Here is a 10,754-nt window from a genome sequence, read left to right on the forward strand (position 1 = left end):
ACCGAGCGCGTCCAGACCGCGTCCTGATCTGATCCGCACGTGTAAATCACGTCGGCGTCACAGGAGCGACGTGCGACCTGTCAGCGCTCGCTCCCCGCTCTCAGCGGGGTCGCAGCTGCCTCTGCGCGTCCTGTGGATGTACCTTTGTCGCGCGCCGGAGACGACTCGACGCCGCTGAGATCGGAGAGCAAGCTCTGACAGGTCGCACGTCGCTCCTTTGACGCCGACGTGATTTACCCGTGCAGATCACATCAGGACACGGTCTCGACGCGCTCGGTACGACGCCTGCGACCCGTCTCGGGTCAGGTGGCACGACGCTCATCGCGCCCGCCAGCGCTGCCGTGCAGGTTGCCACGACGAGGTCGAGAACGCTTCTAGACGCTCGCCGAGCCTTCCTTTCCATCCCATTAGGCAGCCTGGGAACGGTGGCGATCAGAGGCAAAGCCTACGAGGGGTGGTGGAACCACATGTCACGGCTACTGCCGGCTCGACCCCACGATAGATAGCCTCCGAAGGCTGACTTTGCGGCACCATCATCGGACGATGTCGACGAGTTGGGTCGCTCTCGCGGTAGCCAGATGACCTCTCATACTAGGATCATCGGCCATCGCCGCAGGGAGCGCGGGGGAGGGCGCTGGATGCAACACGGAGCTCCGTTGGAGACGTTTTCAAGATTAGAGCGTGTCAGAGTGAAATGGCACTAGCCAGGACGTAGCCTCCTTCTCTTCTTGGTTATGGATAACAGTAAAATAAATCGAGCTCTTTTCTTCCTCAACGACCGCGCCGTAATGTACCCCGAGCGGGTGTTCGCCCGAGCGCGCGAGCGGGCTTCCCCTACGGCCTACGACTCGAGAACACATTCATGTAGAGAGTCGATTGCACTCATTTCCCTTACAGCACGGCAATGCCATGAGCACTCCGCGCCGTCAGCAGTGGCGCCACCTCCTGCCACGCATTACCGGCCGGATCGTACATCTCCACCGAACTGAGGTAGTTGTTGCTGTCGTACCCGCCAGCAACGTACAACTTGCCGTCGAGCGCCGCCACGTCGTGCCCCGCCCGCGCAGCCGCCAGTGGCGCCACCGCCTCCCACGCATTCAACGCCGGGTCGTACCGCTCCACGGACGTGAGGTAGCCGTCACCGTACCCGCCAATAGCATACAGCTTTCCGTCGAGCACCGCCACGCTGAGACACTCCATTGCCCTCGTCAGCGGCGCAACCGCCTCCCACACGTTTGTCGCGGGATCATACCGCTCGACCGTGCTGAGGGCATCTGCGTCGGCATCTAGGCCGCCCACAGCGTACAGCTTGCCGTCAAGCACCGCCACTTCGAAGTCTTTCCGAGCCGTCGGCATCGGCGCCACAGCCTCCTCCTCCCACTCATTCGTTGCCGGGTCGTACCGCTCCAGCGAGTTCAGTGGGAAAACTCCAGCAGTGGCGCCGGCGAACACGAGCATGCGCGGCCTCTCGCGCGTCTCCAGCGTCTCCTTCCAGCCGCGGCGCCACGCGCGGCACGTCCCCTTGGCGGCGTGCTCCTTGGTCGGCAGCTGGGCGAGGATGTGCGGTACGAGGTCCGGCGAGAGGAGGACGTCGGAGAGCACCCACTCGGGCTGCTCCACGAGCCGTGCGGCGTGCTCCTCCGCCACGCACAGCTGCGCTGGAGGCCCGCGACGCGGGCGCCGATGCGGTGGGAGGCCATGCCGCAGCTACCCGGCGCTGTGTTTTCTTTCTGAGCTTAGCCTTCGATGTTATGAAAACAAACGCAAGGCGGACATGGCATATCGCTCTCGGGCTCACGGACATCCCTCACACCCGCCGCACACCCGCCGCCCCCGCGCGCGCCCCACCCCGGCCGGGAGAAAGGGGAGTGACAGTTTGGGATTGCAAGCCCGAGTATGTTGAGTCCTGGCTCAACAACGCAGATAACAAGAGGGGGTGGTCCGGCTCACAGGTCCGGCTCACGCGCCTCGAGCTCGCCAATCTACCGCACTGAACACTTCCGCCCCCTCGCTCCCAACCCACCCACCTCGCCGACCGCAGAACCGCGCGATCTCCGACCCCGCCCGCCCGCCCGACTGCCCTGCCCGCCTGGCCGATAAGATCTCTTCACCTTCTCATTGGTGGAGTATAGGTGCGAGGGGCGTGTGGCTGAGACTCGGCTTGCGAGCCCCGCAGACTCTCGCCTGCCAACCTCGAAGGGGCTGCCTTCCACCCGTCGCTGCTCAGGCCGGGGGAGGGGAGGAGACCTCCTGTTCCTCGCGGAACGGGAGCAGGCCTCCTTGCCCAGTCTGCGAAGCAGGGCGGTGGTCGTGCCATCTTCACTTCACAACGACCACGCCGCAATCGTCGCCGGCGCGCGACACGTTCCCGTAGGCCGGACTGTCCTGGTCGAGAGTGTGTGCCGCCAAGGCGGGGCTACTTGGGGCAGTGCCGACGGGACGCGGCTCGAGAGACGACTCCCGCGAAAGCACGGCTGGCATCCGTGGCGTGGGGCTCGCCTTCGAAAAGTCGGGCATGGCTCTCCCCGCAACTCTATCGCTAACACGCGCGCACCACCGAGACTGTGGTGGGCGCGCTGCGGTCGCACGTCTACCTCCGTCATAGTGCCACGACGTGCGGCCTAGATTTAGCACACGCGCCTCTGCTTGCATACACTCATACATTGGATTGTCATCACCTGTGAGTGCGAGATGAGGCTAGCCGTAGGCAGCTAGCCTCTGAGGAGGGCGTCCATAGACACCTCACTAGACCCCACACACGGTCTCGTCCGTGCCCCGCCGGCCGGAGAGATTGCTGGAGGTAGAGCAAGCCTGCTCTAGCCTCGCATGTCACTTCCTGTTGTCTGTTGTTTGTTGTGCCCTTGTTTGTTCTCTTGGCACCTTGGAGTGCTGGGGGGGGCGACAGGGAGGATGTGGCCTTGAGTTATGTGTACGCCTACTCAGGGTGTGTGGCAGCCCGCTGGCTGTGTGTCTTGTGAGCCTGTTTGTGTCTGTGTGTCGCTCGTGCGTGTCGTCATCATCTGTCTAGCGTCCACCCATACCGCGTTGGTGTCCAGTCCGAGCCTGGCTGTTCTTCACCTTTCTACCTACCTACCGAGCTCTACAACAAGTACCCGTCGTGCCACCCGGGGCCCCACGTTAGCAAGCCCATCAAGATGGCAATGCTGGTCCGCCTCTTTCAGCTGGCCCTCTGGTGGCAGGGAGAGATTCACCGGGAGGGTGGGGACATCATCACCGGCACCGACTGCAAGGGCAGAGAGTTCACCTACACGACAGGGAGGGATTCCTCTCGTACAGGACAACCGTGGCCTGTGGCCGGCTCAGTTCTGGCACGCCCCCCCCGAACGCAGCGCTGTCAGCCCACGTCCCTGGACCAGACTGCCATCGCGATGCGTGCGCGATTTCTTTTGGCTTGAGGCGTGGGGAGGTGGTGGTGGTGGAGGGTTGGGCTGGTGACCGGTGCTGGGAGAGGGAGGGGTGGAGGGACGAGGTCCGGGCTGGGCGGCTTCTGAGCTGCTCAGCGAGGACCTCGAACCCCTAGGGAGCTGCGTTGTAAATGTGACACACACACACACACACACAGACGGGGTGAACCTTCTTTTCTACCAGGCTAGGATTGAGAGCAGCCTCGCTCTCAATCCTAGAAGTCGAAGGATTGTGAGCAGCACTCCTCGCAATCGTAGCATCTCTGTGCGACTGTGAGCACCCACGCTCGCAATCCTACATCTTCTAGGACTGAGAGCAGCTCCGCTCACAAGGTGACTGGTGACGCTTACGACTACTACCAGCGCGCTCACAATCCGAGCAAACTCTAGGGTTGCGAGCAGCTTGGCTCACAATCCTAGCAACATGCCTCCGATTGCGAGCAGGAGCGCTCGCATTCCTAGAACTTTCGCCGATTGCGAGCGACACCGCCCACAGTCCTACGACTTCTAGGATTTGCGAGCGGGTCCCCTCGCAATCGGTGCGATCACTGTTTGGATTGTGATGAGACACCCTCCCGGCGCGCTCACTCACAAGCGCTCGCGGCTGGAGCGATTGGGAGCGCCCTCTGTGCGACTGCTAGCCAACTAGCAGTCCTTGGATCTTTGGTACGATTGTGAGCGCAGCCGCTCATAGTCCTACAAGACGTAGGATTGCGAGCGCTCCTGCTCGCAATCGGAGGCATGTTGCCAGGATTGTGAGCTAAGCTGCTCGCAACCCTAGAGTTTGCTCGGATTGTGAGCGCGCTGGTAGTAGTCGTAGGCGTCACCAGTCAGTCGCCTTGCTTGGGAGCGGAGCTGCTCTTAGTCCTAGAAGATGTAGGATTGCGAGCGTGGGTGCTCACAATCGCACAGAGATGCTACGATTGCGAGGAGTGCTGCTCACAATCCTTCGACTTCTAGGATTGAGAGCGAGCTTGCTCTCTATCCTAGCTTCACGCTACGGGAAATTCTCACTTTCCGGGGACAGAGCACCAAGCAAGGGTACGCCACGACGCGCTCGGCCTCCGCTGTCGGCTGCCGCACATGCTCGACCTCGAGGCTCAGAAGCACGTCGTCGACGGCAAGCTGCGCTGCTGGCTCGACATCGACATCAACGACTCGCGCGCGGCATACCAGCGCGCCGTTAACTTTGTGGCTGCAAAGAACCTCGCCTACTCGCTGACGTCAAACTGGCTGCCGGAGCTTGGCGGTTCCGAGCTCAAGCGCGTCAAGGAGCAGCTGTACGCCAACGATTTCGAGTGGAGCGGCAGAGGCCGCTGCGCCGTCAAGATGCCGCCGCAGCGCATCTACGTCGAGGTGTGGCCAGAGGTTGCGCCTCTGGCGGTCGAGAACTTTGTGGCGCTGCTGCTCGGCAACCGAGGCAAGGGCCAAGAGTCGGGGTGCGAGATGACCTACAAGGGCTGCCACTTCCACCGCTGCATCAAGGGCTTTGTGGCGCAGGGCGGCGACTTTGTCAAGAACAATGGGAGTGGTGGCGAGTGCGTCTTCCCCGGCAAGAAGCAGGGCTTCAAGGACGACGCCGCAGGGCTCAAGGTGAAGCTGGGCGAGCGAGGGATGCTCGCCATGGGCAACAGCGGCAAAAACACGAACACGTCGCAGTTCTTCTTCACGTTTGGCGACGTCTCGCGCCTGACGGGCAAACACGTCGGCTTTGGGCAGCGGGACGTAGATGCGCCCTTGCGAGAGTCGCAGAGATCGCCGTCCCAGAGTGTCACTGCACTTGCGCTGAGCTGATGTCGGCGCACCTCGCAGGCAGCTGGTCGGCGGCGCAGAGGTGCTGGCGATCATGGAGCAGTGTGCGGCGCCGGAGGGGGACGACTCTGGCAGGCCGGCGTACCCGGTGGTGATCGCCGATTGTGGCGTGTGCGGCGTGCATGAGCCAGAGCCGATGGCGTGGGTGCGCCGGCCGGGCTGAGGCTGAGTTCCGCCCTGTTCATTTTGGCGCGCCACATATCATGATTGAAAATTAGATATTGTAGAATGCTCCCCCGTCCCCCAGAGGCCCCAGTGCCTCCCAGGCAGGGCCGCGCGCGCGGAGCTATCCAGACTCCGCTCCGTCTACACAGCAAGCATGTCTCTACAACCGCTGTGGCCGTGTGGGCTCTGGGCGAGGGGGAGGTGTGGAAAGGGTGGAACCGTGCTCTCGATGGATAATATATACGGAGAGCCATGGGAGAGCACGCGCGATCGGGCATGGCGCCCGCCCGGGAGAGAACGAGATGAGGTCGAAAAGAGGGCGCCTGCGGCGGTGCGGCCTGCCCGCCCCGCGTGTCGATGCGGACCAAACGATGGCAGAGGTGTGCAAACGCGAGGCAGCTGGCGTGGCCGCGGGAGGCTGTCTTCCCCTCGGCTCCTCCTCCTCGTCCTCCTCACTCGGCCTCGCACCCCTCTCCTCCCCCGCGGCTAGAACGCCGCGCCACGGCGACACCGCCCCCCCCCCCCTAGCGCGGCGTCGCCTCGCCAAAAAAGCGGGCGAGCGGGCTGCCCGCCATCGCAGTGCGTGCCGCCGCCGCAGCCTCTCGCGCGTGAACCAGCAGCGGCGCCGCGAGGGAGTCGTGAAGCTGCTGGCCGTGCGTCGCCTGGCAGCGGGGGCGTGGCGGCGCGCGAGTCAGGAGGAGGCGCCGGGGGGCGAACCGGAGAACGCGCCAGTGAGCGGGTCAGTCGCAACGTGTCCCCCGCCGACGTGTCCGGACAGTGCACATGTCCAGTGGACATGTCCAGTGGATATGTCCTGTCGTCCACGCGTCCAGTGGACGTGTCCAGTTTACATGTCCAGTCGTCCACGCGTCCAGTGGACGTGTCCAGTGGATATGTCCAGTCGTCCACGCGTCCAGTGGACGTGTCCAGTGGATATGTCCAGTCGTCCACGCGTCCAGTGGACGTGTCCAGTGGACATGTCCAGTCGTCCTCGCGTCCAGTGGACGCGTCCAGTGGACGTGTCGGCGGTGGCTCTCGGACAATCTCGGACAATCTCGGACAATCTCGGACAATCTCGGACAATCTCGGACAATCTCGCCTGGAGGTGCGCCCAGAGCGGCGCCGAGAAGGCGCCGACAAAGAGAGCCCACAGCAGCGGCAGGAGGTGGCAGGCGCCGCCGGCGCACTTGACGGCCCACGCGGCGAGCAGCACGCGCACTGTGTGCGCGGTAGACTCGACTGCGGCCGCCGAGCGCACCGAGTCGAACGCGGTGTTGAGTGCGCGTGCGGCGGCGGCGGCGGCGGCGGCGGCGGCGGCGGGCGAGAGCAGCTGCCCCCCGGGCCGGAGGGGGGACGGCATCGCCTGAGGGGACGTGTCGTGGACGTGTCATGGACGTGTCATGGACGCGTCTCGGCGACATCCCGTGCCCACCCGCCTCCATCTCGGCTCGATCTCGGCTCGATCTCGGCTCGATCTCGGCGGTCTCGCCTCGGCGACGGCTTCGGCCACCGCAGCGAGCGAGCGGGGCACCGAGCCGGGCGCCGCCTCCGCCGCAGGAGCCAGGGCGCGGTACACCAGAGCAAACGGGACAGTGAGCAGGACGAGCCAAAAGCAAGCGGCGGCGGCGGCGGCCGTCGCGCCGACGCGCCCAAAGACGGCGGCGGCGAATGCGGCGTTGCCGGCGGCGAAGGCAGCTGCAGACGTGGCGGGCGCCTCCCAGTGGACCAAGCTCAAGACCGCTGCGCGCACCGCCTCCTCGTCCGCCTCTATTCCTCTTGCCCGCGAGCCTGCCGTCTCGGCCGCGGGCGTGGCCGCTGTCCCAACGGCCGACTCGGCTTCGAGCGAGGCCTCCGGCAGCGGCGCCGGCGCGGCGCCGGCGGCCGCGCGCTCGATCGCGCCGCCGGCGGAGCGAGCGGCCGCGGCCGTCTCGGCCTCTGGTGCGAGGTCTCCGACAAGGCCTGAAGCGCTCTCGAGAGTGCTCCTCTCGTCGCCGCCTCGACCCCGGCCACGGCCGCGGCCGCGGCCGCGGCCGCGCGCAGCTCTGCTCCGACCGCGCAGCGCTGGCCTCCCGCGGCTGCCCCTGGCAACGCGCGCGCCCGCAGCCGAGCCGCCCGCCCTTGCAGCGATCGGCCTCGCAGGCAGCAGCGGCTCGCCGAGAGACGGCTCGTCCGCGCCACCACGGAGCAGCGGGAGGCGGCCAAGGAGGGGGCCGGCGTCGGCGATGGTCGCGACAACGACGGCCGCGAAAAGCGTGCGCAATGCCGTCACTGCCGACATCCTGTGGGCCCACGCGAGATGGAGGAGTCGAAAGAAATCGCACGGCCACGAGCGAGAATCGGCGAGGGACTGCGAAGAGAGACAGGAAGAGGCAGACGCCCAAGGGTGGGCGACAGTCTGCTGTGAGAGCCCTCAGCTCGGTGGGCTCGGGAAACGGGTCGCGACCTATGAAGGCAAACAAACAAAACAAATGAAGGATTCGGCGTCTCGGGCTTTGCGGAGATCAGCAGGAGGATGTACGAAGAGATTAGGAGCAGCAGGGACCCGAGGGACCATGTGGAAGACGGCTAGTGCTAGTCCCCCATCGGGAGGACGACCCCGGCTAGTCGCCGACCACACCCACAAAGAACCCTGCACAAAGATCGCAAGGGCGGGGGCCTGTTCCTTTTGGGGTTCTCCTGGAATGCGCTCAGGGCGGCATCCATCTCGGTGTCAGGCAGGGCACGGCCTTCTGACACACTGGCGAGAGACACGGAGCTCTCGCCAACTTCTGCGGGCTCGGCCGGCTCGGCTCGGCCAGCAGGCTCGGCGGCCTCATCAGTACTCCCAGGCCGCGAAGGCGCTGTGGGGACCTCACGGAATGCGCCCAGGGCGGCATCCATCCCCGTGTCAGACCTCTCTGGCAGAGCTGAAGCGAGGCCAGGAATGTCGGAGAATGCGAGCAGTGCTGCCTCCGACATTGGGCTGCGCGAGGCGCAGCACAATAGCGGCGCGCGGCGTGGAGCGCGCGCGCCGGCTGGCTGGGTTGTGCCAGCAGAAGAAAGATCGCTCGTGGCGCGGCGGCGAGGCTCGGGCTCGCTCGCGCGCACGAGAGACCGTCGCCCTTCGGCGAATGAAGTTAGAATGGATTACGTAAATCCATATTGGCACATCGATCGCTACCAGTAAAGAAAGTCGTGCCGGGCTAAAGCCCTTACTCGTAATGGTCATGACTGAGGAGGAGATGGACGAAATCTTTGGGCCTGCACCAGCCTGCGCTCAGCCCTCAGCCAACGATCGGGCGAACAGGATCACCGCGGCGGGTGAGCAGATGGCGCGGCGGGCGACGGCAGCAGGAGAGGAGATGGTCGCTCGGGCCCACGCGCGGACGGCGGCGTTTGCGGCGGCGGCGGAGGAGCCGGCTGGAGTCGGGCCGTACACGTGGCGCTGCGACCTCTCCAGAGCCCTGCCCGCGTTCCGTGCCGGCGAGGCCGAGGCGGCGAGAGAGGCGGCGAGAGTAGAGGCAGAGAGTGCGGCGGCGACGGCAGCGGAGGCGGTAAAGCCCGGCAGCCGGAGTCGGCTGAAGCTGCTGCGCAAGCTCGGTCGATCGCTCGTGGGCAGCGTCTCGGAAGCTTCCCACAGCGCCGCCGCCGGGGTGCGAGCCGGCGTCCGGGGAGCGGCCGCCTCGGTGAGAGAGATATCGCCCCTCGCACACGTGCCGCCTCAGCCGCGGCACGCTGCAATGACACGCCCGCGACATGCCCGCGACATGCCCGCGACATGCCCGCGACATGCCCGCAGGTGCCGCGGCGGGCGGCTCGCAGGCGCCGCGCAAGCCTCCCGGGGCGCTCGGACGCGTGGCTGAATTGAGTCCTCAAACCAATGCGCATTATGTGTTTGCGCCACAGGCGCCGCAAGAGCCTCCCCAGGCGTTCGGACGCGGCGCCGCCGCAGTACCTGTGTCCCGTGCTCGGAGAGGTCATGACCGACCCGGTGACAACATGTGACGGTGAGGTGTTGGACGCGATTGAGAGATCGGCCGCGAGAGAGAGAGGCGGAGAGAGAGGCTGGGAGGAGGCTGAGACGCTGCGCTCTCATCACCCTTACGCCGCCGCCACCACACGCCCTCGCCATTGCCGCGCAGGCCACACCTACGAGCGCGAGGCGATTGAGATGTGGTTCCGGACGTATGCGGAGCGGTACCCGCTCGCCGCCTCCGCGCCCAGCCCCGTTACCGGTGCGATGCTCGCGAGCACGGCGCTCGTCAGCAACATCGCGTTGAGACAGGTCATTGAAACGTGGAGGGAGGGGAGAGAGGGGCTCGGCGGGTGAGCGAGTCGTGCGGCGCCAAGTTCAGGGGATGGGTGGAAGAAGGTTTCCAGTGATTTTTTGTTGTTTGTCGTCGTCGTGTTGTCGTCGTGTTGTCGACGCGTGTCCGTGTGTCGTCGTGTTGTCGTCGTCGTTGAGTGTCGGCTCGTTGACGTAAGGGTTGTGCGAGTATATGGGCCACGATGTCTCAAATATGAGGGGTTTTGACTCCTACCAGCTCCTGACGCTATCCCTGGCAGCTCTAATGGCGAGGATCAGTAGTGTTGTGATAGAGGGTGCCCATACTAGCGCAGGAGCTGCCACACTCGCCCGGACCGTCCCCTTCTGGGGCCGGTTCCGCAGCCCGCGAGAGCCGACCGCGGGGCTGTGCCGCGGGTGCCTACTGCCGAGTGCCACAAACACTGCGCCGTCCCGCCATCACCTACAGGCTGTCTTGTGTGATGGTTGGGATGTCCAAACGCCAGAACCCGGACTGCCACCTTTTAACAACGAAGGCGCTCGACGGCGGTCTCCGCCGGCCCCAAGGCTGCCCAGCCCCAGTAGCACACCGGCCACGTGCACCGTAGCGCTGGAGTTGGTCAGTGAGGCCCTAGACGGGCTACGGAACCATGCGCACGCCGGCCGGATAGGCTGCGCGCAGGGGCCGCGCCGCCTCGATTTCGCATCTCCGCTCCGCGGCCGACTGAGGGGCCAGCTCGCCCGGCGACAAGCCCAGCCATCGCCCAGCGCCCCGTATCGACGGAGGGCACGCAAAAAACCCGCACCTACGACTAGGGTGAGCCCGTGAGGGCGTCGGTGTCGGCCGCGGGCGGGCTGCGAGGAGGGTGCGGGTGGGAGCATGGGAGATGCACCACCGCTCGACAAAGACGCGCCCGACGAAGCCCTGCTAGCGGAGGATGGTCGATCCTCACCTACTAGCGTCGGGCGTGTGCGAAAAAGAGCGCAAATCGGAGCTCAACTCGCGCGCGGCTGGGAAAGGGGTGTGGCACCCCTCCGAAGGCGCCTCGCGAGGAGCTGCTGCTGCCTCCAAACGCGCTCGGGCAGCA

General features: G+C 65.5%; 1 protein-coding gene across 1 annotated transcript; it reads left to right on the plus strand.

Moving 5' to 3' along the window:
* Positions 1 to 4,455: 4,455 nt before the first annotated feature.
* Positions 4,456 to 9,887, plus strand: EMIHUDRAFT_464796 (hypothetical protein). Its single transcript, XM_005765334.1, has 6 exons — positions 4,456 to 5,170; positions 5,238 to 5,382; positions 6,575 to 6,680; positions 6,960 to 7,347; positions 9,288 to 9,388; positions 9,524 to 9,887. Exons 1-6 carry the CDS (start codon positions 4,509 to 4,511, stop codon positions 9,709 to 9,711), a joined length of 1,590 nt encoding a protein of 529 aa, XP_005765391.1. The 5' UTR covers positions 4,456 to 4,508; the 3' UTR covers positions 9,712 to 9,887.
* The last annotated feature ends 867 nt before the right edge of the window (positions 9,888 to 10,754 follow it).

The sequence above is a fragment of the Emiliania huxleyi genome (assembly GCF_000372725.1).
Source record: "Emiliania huxleyi CCMP1516 unplaced genomic scaffold EMIHUscaffold_56, whole genome shotgun sequence".
Lineage (NCBI taxonomy): Eukaryota > Haptophyta > Isochrysidales > Noelaerhabdaceae > Emiliania > Emiliania huxleyi.